The sequence below is a fragment of the Hippoglossus hippoglossus genome, chromosome 20 (assembly GCF_009819705.1).
Source record: "Hippoglossus hippoglossus isolate fHipHip1 chromosome 20, fHipHip1.pri, whole genome shotgun sequence".
NCBI lineage: Eukaryota > Metazoa > Chordata > Actinopteri > Pleuronectiformes > Pleuronectidae > Hippoglossus > Hippoglossus hippoglossus.
Genome location: NC_047170.1, coordinates 15,691,037 through 15,718,683, shown reverse-complemented (window position 1 = coordinate 15,718,683; position 27,647 = coordinate 15,691,037). Strand labels below are relative to the sequence as shown.

At 42.5% G+C, this 27,647-nt stretch overlaps 1 protein-coding gene across 6 annotated transcripts; it reads left to right on the top strand.

Annotated features, from left to right (window-relative positions):
• The first annotated feature begins 182 nt into the window (after nt 1–182).
• Nucleotides 183–26,567, top strand: LOC117753893 (dnaJ homolog subfamily C member 13-like). Of its 6 annotated transcripts, XM_034572392.1 has the most exons (58): nt 183–350; nt 3,035–3,115; nt 8,124–8,199; nt 8,727–8,876; nt 9,350–9,391; nt 9,472–9,672; nt 9,776–9,982; nt 10,110–10,205; nt 10,364–10,455; nt 10,691–10,857; nt 11,124–11,203; nt 11,306–11,475; nt 11,576–11,608; nt 12,368–12,467; nt 12,575–12,682; nt 12,814–12,969; nt 13,176–13,232; nt 13,329–13,450; nt 13,615–13,690; nt 13,841–13,933; nt 14,021–14,164; nt 15,117–15,134; nt 15,833–15,915; nt 16,049–16,202; nt 16,317–16,420; nt 16,516–16,675; nt 16,782–16,844; nt 16,932–17,033; nt 17,240–17,344; nt 17,578–17,780; nt 17,915–17,999; nt 18,109–18,263; nt 18,523–18,568; nt 18,675–18,829; nt 18,958–19,159; nt 19,252–19,367; nt 19,513–19,591; nt 19,676–19,811; nt 19,925–20,109; nt 20,239–20,313; nt 20,436–20,555; nt 20,783–21,178; nt 21,268–21,381; nt 21,536–21,652; nt 21,865–22,042; nt 22,129–22,220; nt 22,302–22,401; nt 22,522–22,596; nt 22,687–22,799; nt 22,886–23,055; nt 23,156–23,198; nt 23,289–23,462; nt 23,550–23,729; nt 24,238–24,378; nt 24,462–24,605; nt 24,718–24,817; nt 25,083–25,187; nt 25,728–26,567. In XM_034572392.1, exons 2-57 carry the CDS (start codon nt 3,048–3,050, stop codon nt 25,136–25,138), a joined length of 6,777 nt encoding a protein of 2,258 aa, XP_034428283.1. In that variant the 5' UTR covers nt 183–350; nt 3,035–3,047; the 3' UTR covers nt 25,139–25,187; nt 25,728–26,567. The 6 variants fall into 6 exon arrangements, with proteins under 6 accessions (XP_034428283.1, XP_034428278.1, XP_034428279.1 ...); XM_034572387.1 differs by lacking the exon at nt 25,083–25,187 and having other exon boundaries at nt 25,728–25,833; XM_034572388.1 differs by lacking the exon at nt 25,083–25,187 and having other exon boundaries at nt 13,841–13,936; nt 14,024–14,164; nt 25,728–25,833.
• The last annotated feature ends 1,080 nt before the right edge of the window (nt 26,568–27,647 follow it).

Below are 27,647 nucleotides of genomic sequence, written 5' to 3'. Positions count from 1 at the left end.
GCCCATAGTCTGTCAAAACTGTTCCCAGATCAGTTCCGTCAGTGTGCGTTTATTCAAACCCTGAGGGTACTGATGTGAAACTGATCTGGAGTCAGGTCCGTCGACACTTCCGCGTCCAGACAAACCAATCAGCTGACAGCCGCATGACAGGGCAGGCGCGGCGCATGCGCAGCGGCACACTGGTGGTACCAGGAATATGGCAGCGTCCTGAGCCCTGTCGGGGGGAACACGGCGTCACCGAGCACCTCCAGCATCACGGTGGGCAAAACCGAGCCGCTCCCAGCCGCAGTCGGAGGAGGGTGGGGGGGCTGAGGGTCGCCTACGAACAACGCCCGCTAGCGAGTCGACAGGTAAACGCACCCGGGAGCAGCTGCCACTCTCCCCGCAGCCATCCTCTCCATGTCCGCTCCGCTGAACGCCGCTGCTAGCTAGCCTAGCAAGGCTCACTGGTATGCTACACGCTAGCTTTGCGGGGCTAGCTCAGCGTTAGCCTTCTCCCCCCCCCACACCCTCTCTTCTGTGCGTTTCCACCCGCGTTTTACAGATAAACGCTGATAGCGAAAGTGTCCGTCGATGTTAAATGGCGAAGCGGCGGCGAAGACATCAGCTCGAACGGCGCTGTCGTGCTTGTTTTTAGCCGGATAGCGAAGCGCGTAGGGCCCGCTGCGATGAGGCTAGCCGCTCGGGAGCCAGGTAACGTCAACGCCGCCTGTCACGGATGCAGTTGACAGATCGGGAGGTTTACCGGCGCGCATCAATTAAAGGGTTTAACAAATGAAATGAGCCATTTTTTTGAATCTAGCCTTTATCTTTATATCTGTAGACATGTGTGAACTAATTGGATCGGTGTGTTGCAAGCAGGGCGTTCGTGCATTTCAGCCACAATCATACGAGGTGAAGTGTGAAGTTTTCGGGGGGTTAAATGTTCCTGTGTTGGTCGTGAAATTGCTTCATATAATTGGCAAATAAACAGAGGCCATTGCAAAATGTCCTCTGTGCAGGGACATCTTTAAAGAGTGGGGAACCAGCAGGATGTTCTCATGTCCGGACTGAAATTCACGTTTTATTCTGAAGGTCCATATGGTTGTCATTGTTTTGGCTCATTGTATATTTGCATATGTAGTTTTTGCAGTTGCTAGCTGAGGTAGGTTTGGATCTTTATCATTACAAGTGCTTATGACATATAGTGATGTAATAGTGAGCACATGATTAGGTTAACCCTTGTACCTGCAGTTGTCCTGCTCTTTATGTTTGTATTAAAGAAACGGGTGGTAGAACTGCAGCTGTGAGAAACTGGGGGAAAATGACACTTTAAATTAGGTACAGTTTTGAGACGTAATTGTCATTAAACATATCGTGGCTGTAGCTGGTGCCTTGCCAGTAACATGCAGTCTGTTGCAGTCTGTCCCCATGTAGAGGTTTGACACAATCCTATTAGCAGGGGCTTTTTGCAAGAGCCTGAATGCACTATAGGATTGTACCCACTTCCCCAGCTGTCCACATTACAGCATGTAGGTATATATCAATTATCAAAACTCAAATGTTGTGGGACCAGTTTTGAGCAAGTTATTATGTTAATTCAGTGTGTGCTGTAGGCTGCATTCCAATTTAATTTCCTTCCCTGTCTTCTCTTCCTAAACTGAGACCATGAATAATGTGCTATTGATCTGCATACTAGCAGGAAGAACTGGGAGGGGGTAATCACATGATCCGATCCTCGAAGCTGCCTTCATGGTTCTTTTTACAGGCATCACAGCAACATAACAGAAAGTGCATTGACTTCTTTTGCAGCAGTGCATGCTGTGCTCTGCTTGTTGCTCACATCTATTGTGCCACCATCAGCCCCCTGCTTCGTAATAGATTTAGTATTCAGCTCCATGAATTCATGTTTGGAAAAAGAAAACAACGTTGATACAAAACTTGGCCCTGGACTGTTCCTTGCACCTTTTGTTTCTCCAGCACAGGCATCAATCATTTGTAGACGTTCTCATCCAGTGTTGTGAAAACCAGTGTGTATATCTGTGTCCTGCCCCAGACACTGTTGGTGAATGATGGATTCCATCATGTGAACCTACTTTTCTGCTCCCTGCTTCATTTGCGCACTGAAACACAGCGGAAGGAAAACCGGAGTCAGATTTTTCCAGGATCCTGGCAGAGTGCTGACACAGGTTCCCCTTGTCACAGTGCAGTCGCAAGCAAATTACTGCACTAAGGATAGGAACGGCCGTTATTCCCTCCTTTGTCTTGACAATGGTCTGGTCACTACCAGTTTGTCTTTGTAGCTTTCATCTCTAACTACCATCCTAAGATGCCGTGTGTCTTATTTTGGAAGGAAGCTCTCCAGATCTAGTGACAAGAAAATGGATCCTTGTGAATATGCTGTCCTGGTTTGAGTGTGTGTAGCTGTCTTCTTTCAAATTACAATGATCTTTCATCCAAATTAGTCACCAAGGCTGTTTATCTAAAGGGGGATCAATAGACCACACCGGCTCTGCACCAGACATTATTGACAAATGCTCAGCTGGTCCACTGCTGTGTTGTTTTTGTGCCTCTGATAACAGCATGGATTGGAAGACCTTTACTTCATGTATTTTTTGCTGAACATACTCTTCCCCCAGTGGAGATATCCGAGGGGAGAGGGTGGTAATGAATTGGAAGTGACGTGCTGCCAACTGCATTGAAGCTATGTCTCGTAGCTGAGGTAATGTGAGTGAAGAATGAGTCGAATCAGCTCTGTTGTTTCTGTAGCCATGGGAGCGTCTGGTGGGAGTCTCTTCATATGAGCTGCAAAATGTTGAAAGGCTGCGTCAAGTGTGTTGCAGTGTGGTGGCATGTGTGTTGAATGGATTTGACATAGGAATGACTTGTAAAGGTCTGGGTGCAGGTTATATGGTGACTTGACTGAGATCCTCCCCTCCTTCTGCTGTGTAACTAAAAATATAGAACAATCAATCTTCCACTTTTTGTATTTTCTAAATGTTTGCTGTATCTGGTTTGAATATATGGAAAAGCTAACTTTTTGTTTGTGTCGTAGGTCCTGTGAAAAGATGAATGTCGTCAAGGACAACAAAGACCTGGCCTGTTTCTACACCACCAAACACTCCTGGAGGGGAAAGTAAGACCCACTATGTATTTTTTCAGCCTAACCGATTGGATTTCAGGGCTGACGGCAATGTCTGTGTCACGTCGTCTCTGTGTCCGTTTGCAAGACAACATTAATGTCGACTCTTCTCTTTGTCACCTTGTAAAGGAGGTTGAGGAAAATATTCCAATCCTGACTCAGGGCTTCCATTGTGTTTACTTCCTTATCTCAGCCAAGGATGGCAACGTCTGCTGAACACTGATCAGCTGTGGTGTTTCTGTAGAGCTGCGCAGCCTTATGAAATCTAAACCAGAGAGACAGACCATGATAGCGAACGCAGCACAGAACTGGTATCGAGCAAATGACATCCATATACTGATGTTTGTGTCTCGGCACAAAAGCATAAAAAGCTTCTTAACCTAAGGGTATATATATATAATTATAATGTTATTATTACCTCGTCTTTTTTGTCTAATATTTCTATTAAAAGTAGTAGTGCATAGTCCTTCAAATATTCCATTTGACATAATCGATAGCTTACAGATATATATATATATATTTTTTCGAGAGCAAAAAGGAGTGTTTCTGTCAAGTGGAGCTTTTCTCACACTATTTCTTATGAGATAAAAGATGAACATAGAAGTAGATGTGAGCTGGTACATTATATTACCGTAGAATGAGGCCAACATACTGTATCGGTTATGTAAACATGTATGAAAGGCCCCTTTATATCTAATATACATTATATGTTATCTGAATTATATCTATGTACAGTTTGTTTTGATTGTATAGATTATAACCTATTCTTAAATTACACATGTCAATGTAGACCTAAGACAAGAAGAGACTCAATCTAATACAGTGGTCAAGCTCCAGTTGGAGCAGTGAGCCAGTAGGATCACATTACCAATACCTGCTTTCTAAATGGCCCCATTAAGGCTCGCCATTGACTCGGGTAACTTTACCAGGGCTGCAGAGCATTAGCCGCCATTTGAGCTTCATCCTGCTAATGCTTCTTGAAGTGTCCGGCAGAGACGAGTGTTGATGCATATGTGACGGACAGTGGAGACTGATGCTCAGCACAGTACACCCTCACTGGTGGTCTGTCTAAATTGGTTTGGCACGCGTTAGCTGCTGGTTCCATGACCCTCCTCCTGACCTAAGTTGAAAAAGGCTCGGACACTGTCTGGCTTTGCTGAACAGGCGTCTTTGTACATCAAGCAAACTTGATTTATTGGTATTAACATTCAAAGGAAAATCAAGAGCGAGAGACAGAAAGCTGAACATGAGAAAGCAAGAGAAACGAAAATGAAACCGTCTTTGGTGCTTGTGTAATATAAATCTGTTTTTTTATATCAGTGAAGTGTAACTACATATGAGTGGGTGAAATCAGCTTCTCCTTAACCGCCGGTTTGTTGCGCAATCAGCCAACTACTCACTCAAGTCTACTTGTTTTACATTTTAAACTTTGATTCTAATAAAAACCAAGTTGTGTTTCGCTGTGTGTGTACATTTTAAAGCCACTGGCCTCCACTTCAAATCAATTTGAGCATGAAGATAGAAAATGTCTGCATCAGTCCTGTCTCACATGCTCTATATGAGTGTGCTTGTGCTCAGTGGAGAAGTTGCATCCTGCCAAGTAGAGAGTGAAGAAATTCAGTGTTTTACAAAATGAATATTTACTGGACACATCCTCCTTTGATTCAGAAAACTAGTGTGCGTGTGTCATCTGCATTTCTGCTGTTTGAAGAGATTGTATGAAATCGTCAAAAGGTCAACAGAAAGTGAGAGATGCTGAAAGAGCATATCCTCTTTTGAAGCTCGCTTCATACCCACAGATATTGTTGGCCTCTGTCTTCAATGGGGATCAAATATTTCACAATAGTTCTCAAACGCCAAAAATAAGGAGTCAATTTGACACGGTTGTTCAAGATGTCATTTGTGTCCAATTTTTAAATGAATTGGACAAAGTGCCAGTTTTGTTTTTTTAAGATTTTCTGCAGAGACTTGAAGGGGAAAGAAGCCAGGACGATATTCTGTTGTAGTTTCCTCTACTTTCCATCTGGTTTCCTTTTTCCATGTCTAAAGAAAGTGTTTCTACGAGATTATCTGCTGAATACCGAGCGACACTCAGATCTTGCCTTTGAAGCGTTTCTGCTACTTAGACCTAAAGAGTTGTAGCGTGTCCAGGTTGAGTATCAGCAGCATTTCCCTCCTCTCTCTGTGCTCATGATCAAGTTTAACTCAAGTCTTGTGACTGTAGCTTGTTGAGTATATTAGATTTGTCTGTTTCCTCCTAATGAAGGACAATTTCGTGATTTTTAAACTAATGATTTATCTTGGTCTTATTTGTCATTTCAGAGTTGTGCCAAGAAAGTTTACAATTTTACAAAACATCAAAATATTTCTTTGTACGACTTTATGTTGCTCCTTGAACAATTAGGATTAGCTGTTACAAATACACTATATACACATACAATATATTTTTATATGCTTGTTGATGTACTGTTACATGGGTTGTACTGGAACTATCCCTTTATTCTCTAGTGTGTGTGTGTGGCTCACATTCAGCTCTCTGTCCACACTCTACACGTATGAACTCCAGTGTTTGTTCAGTCTTGGTTAGAGGATTAAGCAGTGTTGTCCTAGCCGTGTTTGTAGATATACAAATCTGTCCTCTTTGTGGGAAATAGAGATTTGTTTGTCGCTATACAAGTACATCTTGAGAAATTGAGCCTGTTGTGTTTAAAGAGGAGTGGCAGTTGTGAAGAGGTTTGGTCAGATACAGGAAGTTGCTTAATGTGATACATTATGAAACCGTGGTAGTGGAAGGAAAAGCTTTAAAGACTCACTGTACAGTAGAACTTAATGAAGAGTAACCTGATACTTATCACAAACTGTATCTATGATGTTAAGTGGGATTTACATCATGTAAATCAATCAAATCTTGCATATGTAAATCATCTTTCATTTTCCTAATGGAGGAGTTTTGAACCAGACCACTGTTTCTGACCATTCAGAGCAAATCCTATACTACCTGTGTTTAGTTTGAGAGATAATGTGGCATTTTGAGGGTTATTCTCGTTGGTAATAAAAACCATCGCCTTTTTGGCCTTGATATTACTTAACATTCATTGTACTATGTGTGTATATGTCTTAAAAAGTCTTGTCTGTCCCTTTCTTACCGACCGCAGCATGAGTTTAAAAAGTCACTGGTTATGTCGAGTGTGTGGTCTGTTGTAGATGGATGAGTCTCTACATTGTGATTAATATACTAATTCACCTCATCCCTCGTTCCTACACGAAGGTGGTACTTTATTTCCCCTTTGTTTTCAGCACTACATCACTTTGTTATGAAGCTGTCTAGAGAAGCACTTTGCTGACGCATCTGACTACTTCTATCAGTCTTTGTGGTTATCTTTCAATAGTAAATCGTTTTCATGATCATCTATTTGTTCCTGTCCCATTATTTTCAAAGAACACTCAATAAGTACGTGTGCAAAAACAAGCAATTGGATGTTAGCCCACTCCTTTTTATTTACATCCTGCACACTTATTAAAATTGATCCCAACTGTAGTGACTGGCTTCGCCTTGGAAAGACCAGTATAGTATAAATGAAACATTCATGCATTGTTACCCTTAAAACCCCCCCCAGGGAGGGTCGGATATTGCCTTTGTTTTACTATAGAGTTGGGGGGGGGGGATAAAATGAGTCCGGAGAGAATGAATAATTGATAAGGTCTGTGCTGACACCCAAGTTAAGACAGCCACTTAGCACCAAGGTCATAATGTGGACAGAGGCAACACCCTGAGATCAGAACAGAGTTTTGTCAGATGACATAACCGTGCAGGGAGAGATAATGAGATCAGAGACAGAGTTTACTTCTTCGGCCTCTCCAATGGAGAAGGTGTCTAAAAAAAATGACATGACATTTGCACAAGGAGGGAGACTGACCGTGGGAGTAATATTCCACTTCGGCCTTGCCTCAGGCTTCGTTCTGTCCTGTCTCTTTGTGTTAAACATGGACTGTGTACTCAAGAACGAATGCATTATGTGGAAGTAACCTCACTATTTGTCTTTCTCATACTCTGCTTTTTGATTGCTCCAGTTCCCTAAATGGTGTCACTGCCAGTTGTCCAGCTATTTAGGATGTACGAGACAGAAAGGATCCTAGTCAGCATGTTGAGTGTACAGTGGAGGTGCTAAAAGAACATGTTGTACGGAGATGAAAATACATGTGAACCCTACCACCACTCTGTCATTCATCACCTTAGGACACTTCCTGCTTCACCTTAAACTTTGCCCGAATCTAAAAACCTCAAATGACTCCATTTTCAAATCAAACCACAGGCAGAAGGTTATGAATTTTGCAAAAAATGCCAACTGGAACTGTTGCTAAACCACACACCGACGTGTCTGCACGCTCAAACCACACATGCATACAAATTGAGTGTAACATGCAGAAAGATTTGCAAAATAGAATTTCACACTTCCTTCCTACTATGTGAGATGCCCCCTCCTCCTTTAACACTTCGAATTAATTGGTGTTTTTTGTTTCAGTGTCAGAAAGTGACTCATCACAAGAAGCTTTGAAGACCTAATATGATAAATACATTGAAAGAATAGCAAATCTCATAGTAATAATGGATCGAGTGGGGAACTACTCAGTCTTATTTTACTCGTCTACAATGAGAGGCAGCAACAATAATTAACGGCTACTCGTTTATTTTCACTCCGGGCTCACATGATGTCATTTTGCAGCTTTAAGTGTTGGTTTATGATCTGTTCTTATCATCCTTTCACCCTGTTTGTGCATCATCTGCGCAACTTGCTTATAAAATGTCTTGAAACTGAAATGATAAAGCTCAACGGTTGACATCATTAGGTAACTTATGTCCAGTGATGTCACCTGTCCTTGACTCATCATGACCCCAGAGGACGTACAGACGTCACACCGTCTTCTGACTTGCTGCTGCTTCCATGTGCAAGCCGGTGATGGTTAAGCTTTGTTTCTGACTCACCGCATCTCTGTGTTCAAGGTACAAGCGAGTCTTCTCAGTGGGGACACATGGCATTACCACTTACAACCCTACTACGCTAGAAGTAACAAATCAGGTCAGTATGTGTGTGTGCAGCCCGTCGAAGAGGATGTCCAGCGTCATTCAGGAACTAAATCTTAGTATTAGTTAATCAATATCTAGTACATCTAGTCGCAACAGGGTTGTTTTGAAAATATAATGATGTTAAACACTGTAAAAACATAAATTTGTACCACTTAAAGTCCCCTTTGTTAGCAGTTATATCTTTTGAAGATGTATTTTAAATGTTTACACTTAATAAAGTCTCATTCATTCATTATCTGCTCATAATGTTTGGCACAGTTACAGTTGTTAACAAATATATTAATAAACATTTGAATCTGCTTGTAACTTCACTATAGTATGTAATCAAACAATATTAAATGTTTATATACTGCTCATATACTGATAACCCACAACATTAAAACCACATTGTAAAGTTGTGGCTAATGGTGTAAATGCTAAATAGAGGAACTTAACCAGAGATGACTTGTTTATATTTAAACTTTGTCTGACTCTGGCTCTTATGGTCATCTGTGTGTTGTTGCTGTTTATGTTTACCAGTGGCCTTATGGAGATATCTGCGGTATCGGTCCAGTTGGGAAAGGTCAGGGAACAGAGTTCAACCTCACATTCCGCAAAGGCAGTGGCAAGAAGTCGGAAACGCTCAAGTTCTCGACAGAGCACCGAACAGAGCTGCTCACAGAAGCACTGGTGAGAAAAAGAAAGGACTCACAGCTGCACCGCTTCACCGCATCATAGAGAATGATTAAACAGACCTCATACACACATTTTTCACATAAAGATCTCAGTTGTGGGGTTTGAGGCAGCACATTATTGCTTTCTCATAGTGTCACGGCTGCACATTTTGCTGTGTTGGTAAAAGAAGAAATGAAATTTGCAGCAAAGTCACTACATTTACACTGTTTGGAAATGCAGTGGTTGCAAATCACAGGACCTTTGACTCGACGTCTGAGTTTATCACAGATGTGAATCAGCAAATAGCTTTTTGTTGTTGTGGTAGAAATAAGCTCGTTACGCTGAGGTGTTAAAACACAGCAACCATGTTGGGTATTTCCCCATAGAACCAATTAAAAGTGTTAATATGTGGAACACTGCAACAATTTGACATGTAGCTGTGTAAGTCAGCACTATCACATCACCTTTCTTTCTGTTATCTTAAATAGAGATTCAGAACAGAGTTTTCAGAAGGAAAGATAACTGGCCGGGTAAGTACTACAGTCAACACAAATTCAAATCACATTTGAGTGTATGTGGTGACTTATAACTGACAGTGTCTCTCCAACAGCGCTACAACTGCTACAAGCACCACTGGAGCGACACACGAAAGCCTGTATGTTTAGAGGTGACACCGGGCGGCATCGACCAGATTGACCCCAACACCAACCGGGTGGTGTGTTCCTATGACTATCGGAATGTCGAGGGCTTCGTCGAGGTCTCTGACTACCAGGGAGGATTCTGCATCCTCTATGGAGGCTTCAGCAGGCTGGTATGCATTCATGGAGTTTGTGTGTTTATGCTTCAGTGGATTTTGTTATTTTCTGTCTCTGCAAACATACGATTTTCTTTCCCCGTGTCCTGTTTCCTCTTAGCATCTGTTTGCCTCGGAGCAAAGAGAAGAAATCATCCGCAGCGCCATAGAGCATGCTGGGAACTACATTGGCATCACGCTACGCCTGAGGAAGGAGACTCTTACCTTCGAGGATTTTGTGACGGACCGGTTGGGGAAGTACAGCTCGGATGAAAGCATAACTTCACTGGCAGAGTTCGTGGTGCAGAAGATCACACCTCGTCACCCGGTCAGAACATTTAGCCTCATCTTGTTTCTGTCAGTGCAGCATGTTCGCAGTTTTCATAGTTGGGTCCAGGAACCTAACGGGAGTCCCCTTTACAGATTGTAATGCTCTCTCTCCTGATTTCCTCCAGGAACCTGTTAAGCGCATCCTGGCACTGACAGAGACATGTCTAGTGGAGAGAGACCCAGCGTCATACAACATAGTCACCATCAAACCCTTCGGAGAGGTAAACACTAAACCAACAGCAAGTCATAAAAATGTTTAGGCTGAAATACCCAGAATCTCTCTCTCTTCTCTCTTGCTGTCGTCCTGTGAAGTTAAATGTTAACTGTGTTTCTTTCATCATGTATGAGTTGAATCAGTGAAAGTTTCCTCTTCCTTCAGGTGTTTGCTCTCATCTGTGATGTAGACAACCCTCAGGTGTTTACTGTAGAGTTCATCAGAGGTCAGATCCGGAAGTTCTCCTCCACAGAAAGGTAAGACGTACATCTTTCTTTATGTGCGTGGTGACACTGCAAGTCCTGTGGTTTTGTAAATTGTCTTTTGTAAATGTATTAAACTTTTTTGTCCCTATTTTCTGTTCCATTTATATTGTTTAGAAGATGAGAACATTTCTCGTGCATGTGTCTGCTGCACATCTTAAACACACCACCAGTGCTCCCCACCACTCATCAATGTCATGAATTTAACAACATTTCTTTGTGTGTGAAGGGACTCCCTGTTAGCCAGCCTACTCGATGGAGTCCGTGCATCAGGCAACAGGGACGTGTGCGTTAAGATGGCCCCCACGCAGCGAGGGCAGAGATGGGGCCTGCTGAGCATGCCCGTTGACGAGGAGGTGGAGAGTTTGCATCTCAAATTCCTGGCAGCACCTCCCAGTGAGTCAGAGCCCTTAATCCTCAGGAAGCAGAATTGATTTAATATCAAACGTTTACATTTGTTTATATGAAGATTTCATTCAGAACTGTTTCTTGAATGATCATGTCCGCAACTCAAATAATATGGTAATGCTTAGTTATGGGGTTATGTTTGTGATTACAGACTCACACAGCTGCTAACATGGCTGTGGTCTCTTGGTCAAGTTAAAAATGTCAGGTGATATATTCTTTTGTTAAATTATTCCGTCCCTCCTTCCTTTGCTCAGATGGAAACTTTGCGGACGCAGTGTTCAGATTCAACGCCAACATATCGTACAGTGGAGTGCTGCATGCAGTGACCCAAGATGTGAGTGTGTTCGGCTCCTGTGTGATTTACTCACCCATCTGCTCAGGCAGGATTCAAACTAATTTCCCCCATCGTCATCTTTTGTGTTTCTGTTCTCTTCAGGGTCTTTTCTCCGAGAACAAGGAGAAGCTCATCAACAACGCCATCCTAGCTCTTTTATCCCAGGAGGCCGAGCTGCCCTCCATTAACGCTGAGCTGGAGAGCCATTTCCAGGCCATACGACGCCTAGTGGCCTCCAAGGCTGGCTTCCAGGCCTTCACCCAGCTGCCTAAGTAAGGACCCAACAGATACTCTGCTCTGCCTTCTCGCTTTATTTCTTCAAAATACACTTTTGTTGGGCTGCTGGTAACAGGCATGCTCTGTCATTCCAAGGTCTGGTCAAGGGGCTGGACTCACAGATGCTACGTAAATATCAATCCATACATCTCAGTCTGCCCTTTGTCCGTCTATACTTCTTCTCGTTTCTTTTCAAGCTAACCTCTTAGCTGTCTGTTGGTCGGCCTCCTCTTCTTTTATCTTTGCTCTGCTTTCATCTCAGGCCTTTTACAGGCACTTCAGAGCAGAGCTTGTGTCACCTCACTCCATTCAGTCGAGCTGTCTGCCTTGATTTGTCTTGACCTTTCACTCTCGCCATTTCATCCTCTTATGTTTGTGGCTTCATCTCTCTGCTTCGGTCCATCTATCCTCTACATTTCTGGAAATAAAATACATATAGAAACTTTAAATCTTTCCGCATCACTGAGATGTATGAGAGAAACTGTATTTACTGTTTATTCCTTGTTCCTATGAAGCAAATGAGCCAGATTGGTTTTTCCTGAAAAATTCATTGCTGCAGTTTGGTGTCTCCCTCACACAGCTTCAGACACAGATCTCTATAAATACTTAGATGTTTTAGTTTTGCTTTGAGGAAATCCTCTTTAATGATGTTACGCTCTGAAGTTCAGTAGAAAAATGTGGCTGTTGATGAGCAAAAGAAACGAGCCACTTCTAAAGCAATGAATTCTTTGTGTATCCACCCCCAGACCTTTTTTTTTAAAATAATACAGTATTTGTATGTTTTATATTCTGCTGTATTTCAGTTCTTTATGTTTTTTGTTTTTTTTTCAATGCATGGTCGATGTAGTAGTGTTATTAAATCTGTGAATTTATGTTTGTGTGTTCTAGGTTTAGGGAAAAGTTGGGAGTAAAGACGGTAAAAGCTTTAAAAAGGAACAACAACAGTGTGACACATGCTGCTATAGACATGCTCTGTGCCCTTATGTGTGTAAGTAACTTGTATGTTTTTTTTTTACAGCTGTAGAAATACCTTTTCATTGATTGATATGTTTCTTGCTCTTGGGCTGAGACCTTATCTTGTGTCTTTCCCTCCAGCCGATGCACGATGACTATGACCTGAGGCAGGAGCAGCTGAACAAGGCCTCCCTGCTGTCCTCTAAGAAGTTTCTGGAAAACCTCCTTGAAAAATTCATCACTAATGTGGTACATTTCTTTTCATTGTTAAAGCCTGTTTCAGCATTAGCTCAGGCTATCAGGCTAATTAGGAGCAGGAGATGGGGTTCTTTTTCAGTGTCACCACGCTCATTTGTCATTCTCGTGTTTTTTTTTTTCAGGACGAAGGAGCAGGAGCGTTGGTCATCAGCTCCTTGTTGGACTTCTTAACATTTGCCCTCTGCGCCCCCTACAGTGAAACCACAGAGGGGCAGCAGTTTGACATGCTGCTGGAGATGGTTGCATCAAACGGACGCACTTTGTTCAAACTCTTCCAGGTGGCTGGTTTACGTACTGATGATTAAATACATCTGCGTTACTAAATTAGAGTCCAATGACCATTCTAAACCTGCCTGTTTGAAATGGGCTGTTTGTTTGGCCTGTGGTGATGCTGGTTGCAGCATATCTATTTAATAAATGGTAATATGACTCCTACAAATTCATTACATTCTCCTGAACTGAAATCTGTTGTTCTTATCTCTAGCATCCCTCCATGGCCATAGTGAAGGGAGCTGGGCTGGTAATGAAGGCCATTATTGAGGTATGTCTTTCACGGGTTAGCTGCTCTTCAGTATGAATTATTCTGTCTTTAATGTCCGTGATTTATGTTGCTAATATACCTGCTTGTTTGTTGTAGGAGGGAGACAAAGAAATAGCCACTAAGATGCAGGAGCTGGCCTTGAGTGAAGGGGCTCTTCCAAGGCATCTGCACACATCTCTGTTCACCATCAGCTCTGATCAGAGGATGCTCACCAACAGGTCCAACTTCAACAAATACACACTTAACAGTTTTCTACTCAACCTGAGAAACATAATGTAGCAGTAGAATAAGCTATTCTTTTTACAGTAGATAAACAAAAAGGCCTATTTTATGACAAATAACACAATGGCTCAGCTGCTTACATCACATGTTTCTTCATCAGACAACTGAGTCGTCACCTGGTGGGACTGTGGACAGCAGAGAACCCTATTGCCATGAACCTCCTGAAGAGGATACTGGTACGGCTCCAAATTAGCCCAGTTGGCACTTTTAAGCAAGTATTTGATGCGTGTCCAATACTCATGGCAGAAACTATTATTGTAACGAAAGTCTGGCAGCTTTGACATCCTGTTTAAGTTCACTTTGTGTTCCTCTCACTTTGCTCTTAGCCAACAGGCCTGCTGGCTTACCTGGACAGTCCTGACCCTGTCCCAGAGAAAGATGTGGACAGGATGCACATCCGGGACAACTTGAAAATCGCCACGGTATCCAGACAAATAAGGAGTTTTAAATATAATCAATGCTTTATATTTCTACATGGTTCTTAACATGTGTTTCTGTGTTTTCCGCAGGACCAGCTAAACCGAAACAGAGTGCCTGATTGGCAACGGCTAGCCGGCAAAGCAGCCAAAGAGGTGGAGAAGTTTGCCAAGGAGAAGGCTGATATAGTTCTGATGCACTGGAGAGATAAGATGGGCATAGCACAGAAGGAGGTGAGGATTTATTTTCCCTGACAAAGTGACTAAAAGGCTGATTCACTAATCAGATACGCCTCTGCTGTTGTTGCTGCTGCTGCTGCTGCTGCTCTGGTTTCTCTAGCTGTTGCTCATCCTGCTGATTCTGAACATCGCTGCAGAGTCCAGAGACAAACACAGCAACATACTTTTCAGCTGCAGCTGTTCTGCATTTTGCTTTGGAAGCAGGGCTGTTGCTTCCTGACCTAGAGGAGAACGTGTATGTCAAGATGCAGTGCTTTGCATATTTACTGTTCAGACTGCATGTGCAGCTTTTCGTTTGACAAAAGTTTTCCATTACAGGTGTATTTTGTCTGTGCCCCATAGTCTGTTGGTTTGGTAAATGTGACCAAGGTGTTATTTAATTCCAATGGTCACATCTCTAACTTTCAAAGAATACCTCTTTATAGTACATTCAAGAGAATTAAGATTAGACCTGTGAACCTGTGTGTCTAATAGGAAGTGTGTGTGGGTGGGTGGAGGTTGAAGGTGTCAGCCTAACTGTTGCCTGCTACTGCCTGCTTCAACAAAATGAATTCTATCTTCAAACAAAGCTGTAACTCAAAACCTTTCACCTGAATGTCACCGTGCTCGTTTCCTTTTCTTCATTTTCAAAATGGCTGATGCTGATCAACTGTGTATTTTGATTGGCTTGCATTCACTGGATATTTCCCTATCACATCCAGTATTCTATATTTGCACCTCTCACGCTCCCTTCATATTTGGTGTTAGCAATGAAATCTAGTGGATTACCAGATAATAGGATTTAGTGACACATTTGTACGAAACTGTCCTTGTATCAGTAGCCTAGTGACCTGTGACCCTGTTGTAATTCTTCTGTGTTTGATCCAAAGAACAATAACCTCTCTGTGTTGTCTCTACCCTACCCTCCCTCTGTCTTGTGTGGTTTCTCTGCTGTCAAACAATGCAGCAGGACAGAAATAACCTGGTAAGTAGGACTGACCAACGGGATCCACGCCTATATTCTTTCTCTCTGACCAAACCGTGTTTCCATCTCCATGTGGCATATTGAGTGTGTTTTTTAATTCAGACAGTTGATGACCCACTACCTGCTGTATAATAACACATTACATACTACATTTACACGATAGATAACAACAGCATTTGAACACGTCTCTTCTTGTCCTGCTCTCAGTAGAGGACGTGTTCAGAGAACCTGTTGTGTCTTGTATCAACAAATATTTGACGCATTTAGTTTGACTCTTCCGGTCGTCATTGTCATTGCAGCAAAAATATTCAGGCCTAATTTTGAAAAGCAGAAAATGCTCAAAAAGCTATTTTTCGAAATGTACTTTCTGCAAATGCCTGACTCATCCTGGAAGAATTACAGAACAGACCCAATTTGGGGATCCCATTTTGGTTTTTGTATTTCATAAACTTATTTTCTTTGTTGGTGCAATGTTGACTTTCTTTTAACAGGTTAGTGTTTTTGTCTCATCGTTCTAATATCTGACTTTCTCCATTCTTCAAAAACATTTTTTGTTACTGGTGCCATTTATTTCAGGTGTTCTTGTCTGTGTATCATGTTGTCGCCATTCTAACTCCTCAACTCTCTTTTTGTAATAATAATAATAATATTCAATAATGCTAAACTGATCTTTAATATTTCCTGTCTTTCGTTTGCAGAACCCAAACCAAAAGCCTGTCATCCTGAGGAAAAGACGGCAGAGAATAAAGATTGAATCCAACTGGGAGCTTTTTTACTACAGGTATGTTATGTCCCATAGAGAGAACTATATTCACCCCATTGTCTGGACCATGTGTTGTGTTCATCTGGATTTTATTAGATTATTTATTTATCATTTAGTTACTCTCCTAACTTTCTTTTCCGATCTTCTCAAGATTCCAGGTGGACCATGCGCGGTCCAACCTCATCTGGAACCTGAAGACGAGGGAGGAGCTACGGGACGCTCTGGAGGGGGAGATGCGAGCTTTCGGCGTGGACCGCGAGCTTGGCAATGCCACCGTTATCTCCTGGAATCACCAGGAGTTTGAGGTTTGTTGCACTCATTTATGACTGCGTGTGATAAGCTCCCAATGCAATACTGCTGTGAATCCCCCAAAGAGACACAGGGTTATTTCTACATCTAATACGAATAACTATTTGCAGGTGCGATATGAGTGCCTTTCAGAGGAGATAAAGATTGGGGATTATTATCTGCGTCTGCTGCTCGAGGAGGATGAAAATGAAGAATCGAGTGCCATCAAGAGATCGTAAGGCTACAACCAAACTAGCTGCACAAATATTATCGTTATTATCTTAATCCCAACAGTTGATTTCAGTTTTTTCTTCCTTTCTTTCCTCTTAGATATGAGTTCTTCAACGAGCTCTACCATCGCTTTCTGCTCACACCCAAAGTTTCGATGAAGTGCTTGTGCCTGCAGGCCCTCTCTATCGTCTATGGCAAGTGCTGCGAGGAGATCGGCCCCTTCACAGATACAAAATACATTGTGGGCATGTTGGACCGAGTGAGTATGGGGAAAATGTCACTGCAAGTGTACATAAATACAGGAAGGCAGACGTTTTTATGTCTTTTAATGAATCACAAAATCTAAAATACCCCTCTGGTTTCAGTGTACAGACAAACTGGAGAGAGACCGAATCATCCTCTTCCTCAACAAACTGATTCTCAACAGGGTGAGTTAATAAAAGCAGCATCACCTGTTCATTTCACCCACGTTTTTTCTTTGTGTCCTGAATAATAATTCAATTTTTATTCTGCAGAAAAATGTGAAGGAGGTGATGGATTCAAATGGAGTGCGTATCTTGGTGGACCTGCTGACCCTGGCTCATCTGCATACCAGCCGAGCTACTGTGCCCCTGCAGGTAGAAAACATCGCTGCTGTGGTTTTAGAGTTACATTATATGAAAAGTATGACTGACATTGATCTAATAGATCACACTTGACACAGGATGTTGTAATTCTCACTGAGCCATAGATGAGATTTAATTCAACAGTGACCCGAAGCGTGAGAATCTTTTAATTAATCTATGTGGCGTGTGTCAAACAGAGTTCATCTTCTTTTCCACAGACCAATGTGCTGGAGGCTTCGCCAGACATGAAGAGGGAGAGTGAGAAGGAGTGGTACTTTGGTAACGCAGACAAAGAGAGAAGAGGACCTTTCAGTTTTGAGGAGGTATGTAATCCTCTTAAAGGGACACAAAGGAATGTCCTGCGAACAATAGCTTATCAAAATATAATAAATGGAAATAACAATTCCCTTGTTAAAGAAATTGCCCCATTTTTGTTGATCTCTTGCAGTTGTCGCAGTTTATTTTCCAGTGTGTGTTTTCTTTTTAATGTTTATTTTTACTTTATTTTGCAGTAGCCACCCCTGCATATCCTTGTGTTGTGTTTTTATTGTCCCAGATGCAGGAGTTTTGGAGCACAGGTGTTCTGACGGCAAAGACACGCTGCTGGGCTCAGGGCATGGATGGTTGGCGCCCCCTGCAGGCCATCCCCCAGCTGAAATGGTGCCTCCTGGCCACAGGACAGGCAGTGATGAATGAGTCTGATCTGGCAACACTGATCCTTAACATGCTCATCACCATGTGCTCCTACTACCCCAGCAGGTGACGACCACACAGACTGTCTGTGGCTGTGTCTTTTGTTTAATGTGATATGTATTAGAATTGTAGGTTTTGATTGGTCCAGTAAATTATGAGACCACAACTGTAAAATACCTGTTTATTTATTTTTTACTCAGGGACCAAGATAATGCCATTATTCGTCCTTTACCTAAAATCAAGAGGATGATCACTGACAATGCTTGTCTCCCGCACATTGTCCAGGTAATTGCACAGTTTGATTTATGTGTCCTTAAATTGTCATATCTACTCTAATGAATGAATTTAAACAATATCATGATGGTCTTCCATTGTTTTTCTCTATCATCTCCAGCTGTTGTTGACTTTTGACCCGATCCTGGTGGAAAAAGTCGCCAATGTTTTGTACCTGGTGATGCAAGACAACCCCAATCTGCAGCGCCTCTATTTAACTGGAATCTTCTTCTTCATCATGATGTACACAGGCTCCAACGTGCTTCCTGTAGCAAGGTGAGGACTCACCAGAAACAACTGACGCATACAAACATCCTCACATGCCAGAATTATTTCCAGAGTAATAATACAATCTCTAAATATCTATATATTTCTATTTGGCTTCTTTTTCATAAACAAAGAAAATGTGTTGGTGGATAAGGATAAAAAATGTATTCGATGGTACCTGTGAAGGATCAGAGTGACATATGTTTTCGTGCTCTGCGTGTTTTCGTGTATGAGTTTGTGATTATAACAAATATTCCTGTGGTTGTAGGTTCCTGAAATACACTCACCTGAAGCAAGCGTTCAAATCAGAGGAGGTGAAATTGCTTTATTTTAGACACAGATCTAAATCTTGCAGTATAAATTGAAATTGGTTATATTTTATGAATCCAACCTGACATTTGCATGTTTCCCTTTCCACAGTCTAAGGGTCCGGACATCGTGCAGCGTAGTGTTCTGGGAACGGTGCTGCCTGAGGCAATGGTGTGTTATCTGGAGAACTACGAGGCTGAGCGCTTCTCTGAGATATTCCTCGGGGAATTTGATACACCTGAGGCGATTTGGAGCAGCGAGATGAGGTAGAAATTAGTTCCTGTCATGTTTAATTAGTTTCTACTCTTAAAGGACTTATTTAGAAGTGCAACACTTAAAAGCCACCGTCTGGTTTATAGGAATTTTAATACTTTCTGTTTTCGAATTTCCTCAGGCGCATGATGATTGAGAAGATAGCAGCACATGTAGCTGACTTCAGCCCCAGACTGCAGAGCAACACACGGGCCCTCTACCAGTACTGCCCCATCCCCGTGATCAGCTTCCCTCAGCTGGACAACGAGCTCTTCTGCAACATCTACTACCTCAGACATCTCTGTGACACCTCCCGCTTCCCGAGCTGGACAATTAGAGATGCTGTACGTCTCTTTTTTCCCTCCTATCAATGTCCTGCTTGCGTTTCTCAGAGAGGCTCTTTTGAGATGTTGATCCACAACTATCATCCCCACAGGTGAAGCTGCTAAGAGACACTCTTGAAGCCTGGAAGAGAGAAGTGGAGAAGAAGCCTCCCTCCATGTCTGTAGATGACGCCTACGAAGTCCTCAACCTCCCCAAAGGACAGGGGCAGTGAGTGGCCTTTGACTTATTACTTTTCTGAAATTCTTAGTCAAATATTAGATACTAGGTCTCTAAAAATGTGTGTTTTGGTTTAGAAATAATGAGGGACACCATACATTTAGTTAATATCTATCTAATATCTCTTTTCTTTCAGGCACGACGAGAGTAAAATCAGGAAGGCTTACTTCAGACTGGCTCAGAAGTACCATCCTGACAAGAACCCAGAGGGCAGGGTGTGTATTACAGTCATTACTGATATAACATTTACTGGACTTGGAATGTCCTCCTATTTGTTTTCAATTTGTTTTTTCCTTCAGGACATGTTTGAGAAAGTCAACAAAGCCTACGAGTTCCTCTGCACAAAATCGGCCCGAATCCTGGACGGACCCGACCCAGAAAACATCATCCTCATCCTCAAAACCCAGAGCATCCTGTTCAATCAACACAAACAAGGTAGGCAGATAGGTTTCATTTCATTTCATGGATTATTAAAGTTGCGAAATAAATTTTTTGGGTGATTTTTAAGTCTCATACTGTATCTTAACTGCTTCTATGTCTATAAACAGAACTGGAACCCTACAAATACGCCGGTTACCCCATGCTCATCAAAACAATCACGATGGAGACGGAGGATGCGCAGCTCTTCTCTAAAACCTCCCCGCTCCTCCCGGCTGCCGCTGAACTGGCGTTCCACACGGTCAACTGCTCTGCTCTTAATGCTGAGGAGCTGCGCCGCGAGAACGGCATCGAGGTAAACGCACATACAAACAAATCCTGTAATATCAAGCTGTCAAAATTAAACACTAAAGCTGTCTATATACTTGGAGAACTGTGAAACTGTGAATGATTGAATAATAAACCTTTGCTTGTATTTAATCAGATGTTGTTGGAGGCTCTCTCTCGGTGTGTTGCTGTATTAACTGCCTCCAGTAAACCTGGTGACATGGCTGTGCAGGTAAAATCATCACTAAACACTCGATTCTTTATTCTCCTGTTGTCGCCTGTCTTTACAGAAGAGCTGGCTGACAGAAGTTGATGATTTCTTTAACACTATTTTAACATTTTGCTGTGCCTCAGGTGTGCGGGCACATCTGTAAGTGCTACAGTGTGGCAGCCCAGTTTGAGGAATGCAGGGAAAAGATCATTGAACTGCCCAATATCATCAGGGACCTGTGTCATATCTTGTTCTATGGAAAGGTGAGATGTTATGAAAGATTTTAATATCGATTTGTGATATGAAAAAAGCCCTTTTCCTCATAAAACGTTCAAGCAGAGGCCTATTACCCTTTGTAATAATCTTGTTTTGTATAGAGATGGATGCTGTGGTCAAAAAAGCCTTTTTCTTGTTGCAACTAGACAATTAATCACAAATTATAAAGATGTGTTTTTTCCTCTGTAGTGATCCATGTTGTCTCTTTTCTCAGGGTCTCCCAAAGACTGCAGCACTGGCAGTGCAGTGCATCAGCTCCTTTGCAGTGGATTTCTTCCTACAGACCCATCTGTACCATGCTGGTGTGCTCTGGCATCTGCTGGTGCACCTCTTCAACTACGACTACACGCTGGAGGAGAGCGGTGTGCAGGCGAACCAGGACACGAACCAGCAGGAGGTTGCAAACAGCTTGGCCAAGCTCAGCCTAGTAGCTCTCAGCCGCCTGGGAGGCTACGTCCAGCCTCCGCACAACCCGGAGGGTGACAATCCCGTTTCAGAGACCAATGGCATCGATGGCACGCCTCCTGAGAACCCCACCATCCGAAAGAGCTTAGCAGCCATGTTAACGCCATACATCTCAAGGAGGCTGGGAAGAGGATCTCCTGCTGAGGTCAGTGGAACATATGGAAAGGAACAAAGAATCTACTTGTATAGACAAACACAACAGACTGACTTTGACATTCCTTGTGTAACATTTAGGTCTTGAAGCTGCTGAATAGTAACTCAGAGAACCCGTACCTGATCTGGAACAACCTAACACGAGCTGAACTGCTGGAGTTTCTGGAGGGTCAACAGGAGGGAAACATCAAGAGGGTAAGAAAGGCTCATGTCATTTTTCCATGACAAACAGGTTGATGATATATAGGGATTGAAATTGTATATACATAGATATTGACATTAGATTTAATTAGTAAGCTTTATTGTAGTAATCAAACAAATTATTAATGTACCTCTGTGTTCCCTCTAGGGTGAAAACGATAAAAGCTTTGGTGCAGAGTTTGCGTTCACTGATCACAGCAAGGAGCTGATAGTGGGAGAGATCTTTGTGCGGGTCTACAACGAGCAGCCATCTTTTCCACTTGAGGTGAGTTAAAGATCAGCAAATAGTCACAACCACATTTAACTTCTTTTTATTTTATTGTTAGCCCTTTCAAAATGTCCTCTGGTCACCACCAATAAAGCGGATCATGATCTATTCTGTGAACCTCCATTTTGGGTTTAGATTTATTTTTTCCATAAAATAGACAAAGGCCTTTTTACAATGCTGTAACGTTGTTTTATCATCTCGGCTTTTAGTATCCCAAAGCATTTGCAGCCAGTCTGCTGGACTATGTTGGATCCCAGGCTCAGTACCTCCACACTCTGCTGGCCATGAGTCAGAGTAACAAGGTGGAGTCCCAGCAGCACGCAGAGAGGCTCCGCTTTGCTGAGATGGCTTTAGAGGCTCTTCGCAATGTCATCAAGAACAACCCCGGTGAGATATAAGGCCCGTTTTACCTCAGGAACAAATGTATATCTGGTGTGTTAATCTTCAAAACACGTTCCTCTGTCAACTTACAGGTTCGGAGTCAGAGTGTATCGGTCATTTCAAGCTGCTCTTCTCGTTGTTGCGGGTTCATGGAGCTGGCAAAGTGCAGCAGCTGGTTTTGGAGGTATAAACTAACTGTTCTTTTATCTGAAATACTGTAAATGTCTTCGATTGCTTGTTTTGGTCATATTGGTTTCTTCTGCAGGTTGTGAATACAGTGACATCAAACCAAGAATGTGTGAGCAACATTGCTGAGTCTCTGGTGTTGTCCAACCTTCTGTTGCTGCTGCACTCGCTTCCCTCCAGTAAGAAGATCTTCTTACACACAAAAAACTACTCAGTGTCTTATAGTTATTGTGTCTTTCTTCTCTGTAGTTATTATAGTGTTGTATCTTTGGACTAAACCCCTTCTTGACTTCTTTTAGGCAGACAGATGGTGCTGGAAACCCTGTACGCACTGACCTCGAACACAAAGATAGTCAAAGAGGCTATGGCCAAAGGTCAGTCAAATTCTTATTTCCTGTTGAGTGCTCCATATTGACACGAATTCTGAATTCTCAGATGTTCATGTTCATCTGTCTGCTCCTCAGGTGCCCTGATATACTTGCTGGACCTCTTCTGTAACTGCACGCACCCTCAGGTTCGCACACAGACGGCGGAGCTCTTCTCCAAAATGACCTCAGACAAGCTGGTTGGACCAAAGGTCAGTCTGAGGTGGAAAAGAATAATAAATGAATACAAATTAGTCAATAAACAAATAAAACATGTTCTTTATTCACTCTCTGCCAGGTGCGTCTGACATTGATGCGTTTCCTTCCTGGTGTGTTCATGGACGCCATGCGAGACAACGCTGAGGCAGCAGTGCACATATTTGAGGGAACGCACGAAAACCCTGAACTCATCTGGAATGACGGCTCAAGGGAGAAAGTGTCCACCACTGTTCGGGAGATGATGATTGAGTACGACACATTTGATTTAATGACATTTTACTGCGAGCTAGTAGCTTGTAGAGTTCTATCTGTCTCACATGTTTTTTAATATTTTAATTCTTATTTCCAGGCACTTTAAACAGCAGAAGGATAATCCTGATGTGAACTGGAAAGTAAGAGCAATAATACTGATTTTGTTCCACTAAAAGTAATTTATTGTTTTTGATTGAATGTGACAATACGTTCTCGGCCTGTGTGCTCAGTTACCAGAGGACTTCACGGTGGCTTACGGATCCGGACAGGGTGAGCTGGAAGTTGGTGGAGTCTTCTTGCGTATCTTCATTGCTCAGCCCGGCTGGGTGCTGCGCAAGCCCCGCGAGTTCCTGGTGTCGCTCCTGGAGACTCTGACCGAGCTGCTGGAGAAGAACAATCCCAATGTGAGTTTACTTTACTGAGAAATGCAAACAAAATACTTTTGCTCTTTTATTCTCACACGTCTTACTGATGGCTCCGGTCTCCTGCAGGGTGAGGCCATGGAGACGGTTACCACGGCGGCAGTTTGTCTGTTCAGCACACAGAGCCAGCTGGCTGACCAGGTTCCTCCCCTGGGTCACCTGCCTCGCATCATAGCGGCGCTCAACCACAAGAACAACGCCGTACCCAAGAGCTCCATCCGCCTCATCCACGTGCTGTCAGACAATGAGGTGAAGAGTCTCAATACAGAGATTTATTTTGCAGATTCAGTATTTCTCCGATAATTTCTTAGACAGTTTAGTAAAGAAATATCTATTATTGCAGGGAGGTGTCCTTATTAAGAACTGTTTTACTCCCAACTCCCAATTCTTTTATATTTCATATATTATAAGTGAGTAAAAATCACTTTCTTTAATTCCCTTATTAGTGACAAATTGCAAACAGCTACATACCAGCTAATTTTTGGGAAATCATAAGGAAATATTCCAGGAAATCAACAAAAAAATACAGGGCCAGCAAAATAAAGTTTTACTTTGATGACTCGTACAAAGTAAGAGCTTTTCACAGTAATATTTCTCAGCTCTGTGGGAACCTCAGCATGAAGCAGCAACAAATTCTAAGGGATTTAGCCAAGCTTTCATTTGAAGAATAAACACAGCGCTGCTTGACTCAATGTGAACTTTTCCTTCCTTACAACACATGTTGTGTGTGTGTGTGTGTGTGTGTGTGTGTGTGTAGCTGTGTGTGCGCTCCATGGCTTCTCTGGAGACCATCGGTCCCCTCATGACTGGGATGAAAGTTCGGGCAGACATGGCTGGATTAGCTTGTGAAGCTCTCAACCGCATGTTTCAGAAAGAGCAGACAGAACTGGTCTCCCAGGTAAAACCTCAACATTATTGTGTATTTTTTTTCTTACATGTCTGATGACTTGTCGCCTGATTAATACTGTTGTAACTGAACAGGCTCTAAGGGTGGAGCTGGTCCCATACCTCCTGAGGTTACTGGAAGGAATCGGCCTGGAGACACTAGACAACCCGTCTGCGACCAAGGCCCAGATAGTAAAGGCTCTAAAGTCCATGACTCGCAGTCTTCAGTTCGGCGAACAGGTAAAAGATTATCAATCAAATCCCTTGAATGATTATTACTGCTGTTTATTTCTTTTTAATTGTGTTGGTTATTCCTCTCATTTGAAACCCTGCATCAATCCCTGCTGTGCAGGTGAATGAGATTCTTGCGAGGTCCTCGGTGTGGAGTGCCTTCAAAGACCAGAAACATGATCTGTTCATCTCAGAGTCGCAGACAGCAGGTTACCTGACAGGTAAAGTGTTTAATGAACTTAACCTCCTGTCGAACACAGTTTCTTAACAAGCAAAGAGTTTGAAATGTTTCCTGATTGCTTACAAGGTAAGTCCTACATGTCTTTGAGCTGTTGTTGAATCTTGTTGCTTTGCTTTATCCTAACAACACCTTGTGGCTGACTCCTCACTTGTGCTTAAATCCAGCGACCCTGTTTCTCTCCACGTCCTATAACTTCCTGGCTCTGCCCTTCCCTTCCTTGTTGTCCTCCATATTTTCCTTCTCAGGGGTTTCCACTCCCTCTCTCCTGGCCGCCAGCAGCCCACTGCGAGGTGGGCTCTAGACTCCCGAGCTGGGCCCTCACAGCCCTCCTCTCTCTTGCTCTGATGCAGGTAGACGTTGACCTCAGTCCTAACGTCATTCCCTCCCTCTTTACCTTCATCTTCAACCCCCGCACCCCCACTTAATTTTTTCATTTTCCATCCTTGCAGCACAGTAATCCTCGTCATTCTATCTTCACTCACCGACTTCCTACCACAGCGTCAGGAATTTACCAAAATGCCCTTGCAAAAGTCAGAATCTCTTCTGTGGGCAGTTGTATTGTTTTTGATGAGAAAACAAAAAAATCATGAAGAAACTTAAAATGTTGGCATTATGAAGCCAGCAATGGAGAAGAAAATAGTGCCTTTGTAAGACCACTCGACAAAATGTCAACCAAAGAATGTATTTGGTGTAGAAAGATTATTAAAATCACTGCTTCATGACATTTCCTTTCTGTGTCCTTTGGACCAAAGTTGGAACCTTTCAGTCGTTGTAGTGATCATCCCTTCACACATGCACATGTTGATTTCCTGTAGTTTAGTTCATCGTTGTAGCTCCATCCTCAGAAGTCCCACCTGCGCTGCCTCTCATCTCCCCTTCTCCCCCTGCAGGTCCAGGAGTAGCAGGTTACCTTACAGCAGGAACTGGCACCACGGTAATGCCCAGCGTCCCACCCCCTGTGGACAACGACATTGGAGACCTGGGCTGACGAACACACACCCACACACACACACACCCACACAGAGTCACGCCCAGGCACCCAGACTGCCCTGCAGCTCCACCGCCGCGGCTCAGACAGAAACTGTTCCGCTCCCCAGCCGAGGGGATGGAGAGAGAGAAAGACGGAGGAGAGCGGGCCGTCATTGACTATCACCAAAATCTCTGCGACACCTCCTCCAGCATCACTCTCCTCCCCCCCTTACAAGTGGCACTCAAGTCTTCACAAACACTTTGAAATTGTTTTAACGGATGACCACGTTTGTTTTGTTTCTGTTCCACTTTTCTTGTTTCTTCCAACAACACAGAAGAGTTTACTTTTTTGTATGAATATATTTTTTACTAGATTCTTTTTTTCATAAGAAAGACTTAAGCTTACTATAGGTTAATTGTCTTTTCTCCATTATCCAGTTCCTCTTCCTGATTGGCTACGTGTATATTCTGTGTACCTGAGGGTGGCCTCGACACGTCTGTGCAGAGGACCTCTCCAACTCTTGCATAAATGTGTCAATTACTTGTCTATATAAAGAATCGTCATTTGGAAAAAGGAACAAAGTTAAAATAGGAAATCATGAAATGGATGTATATGATTTTTCTCTTATCTCTTCATAAGAAAATGCCACTCGAGTCCTCAGACTGATGATTCCATCCACTCTTTCAAGGTTGACACAGATCTCAAAATGTCCAGCCTCTTATTCCTCTGGTTTTCATATTTCATTCTTCTCTCTCTCTCTCTCTCTCTCTCTCTCTCTCTCTCTCTCTCTCTCTCTCTCTCTCTCTCTCTCTCTCTCTCTCTCTCTCTCTCTCTCTGAAGGTTTTCTGTCTCACATTTTTAAAAAGTAATTCTCCTCCACCCCCCCCCCTCCCAGAATGCAAAAAGCACTAGAATATTTATAAAGAATAATAACCACCGGAAATGAGCTTCTGCTACCATGTGACGAATGACGTTGATTCTGAATCTATGTGAAAGACTAGTGCAATTTGTGAAATGTTTAATGTAATATTACGTATATAAACTTTCTATATTGAATGTACATTGAAAAAAAATAAATCGGTCGCACTTGTACATAAAAATTTTAAGAATAAAAGGGAACCCACAGTGTTGTTCTTTTGTATTTACATTTGTGTTGTGGAAGTTAGATTTCAACGTTACAGTACCAGTTAAAAACACGTCTTCTAACTTAACAGCCCCACACATCACTGAACACAACTATTTTCTAGGAATTTAAGGTTTTACTTTACGCTTGGTGAACATAGAACTGATGCAGATTGTATTAACATCTGACCAATGACAAAAACTCAAACAAATCATTAAATCAAGTTTTTTAACACTGTAATTTTATCCCCGACAGTGTGAACACAATTTTTTATGTTGGAGAAATAAAACAACACAATGTAGCTGAATAGATAACTTGATAAATATATACTTTTAAAGATTTAATATTTGTTGTCAGGACATAACTGGGAGTCAGGACCTGCTGTCCTGGCTACACCCTAAGAGCTCTGTATAAGAATAGACAGAGACGACCGCACAGCCAGTTGTAAATGCACTGATATTGTACAAATATTCGTGAATTTTCTTTGGTATCTCTTAATCCATTGTTTCAATCGAAAGCTATAAGCAACTTGTCTGACAACACAATTTCCGATGGTGCAATATGTTTAAAAGGATTTTAACAATCACTTCTTATTAGATATATATTTTAAGTACAGCATCGTCCATTTTGCAGAATAATTCTCCAAACCAAAAGGTTGCTTCAGTGAATTGATGTAAAGACATGTCTGGATGGATTTTCGAATTGATCTTTAATTTA

Coding starts and splice junctions, on each gene's coding strand:
- LOC117753893 (XM_034572387.1), top strand. CDS start 3,048: ATGAATGTCGTCAAGGACAACAAAGACCTGGCCTGTTTCTACACCACC. Junction 13,233..13,328: donor TAATGAAGGCCATTATTGAG/GTATGTCTTTCA, acceptor TGTTTGTTGTAG/GAGGGAGACAAAGAAATAGC. Junction 18,000..18,108: donor GTCTCCCGCACATTGTCCAG/GTAATTGCACAG, acceptor TATCATCTCCAG/CTGTTGTTGACTTTTGACCC.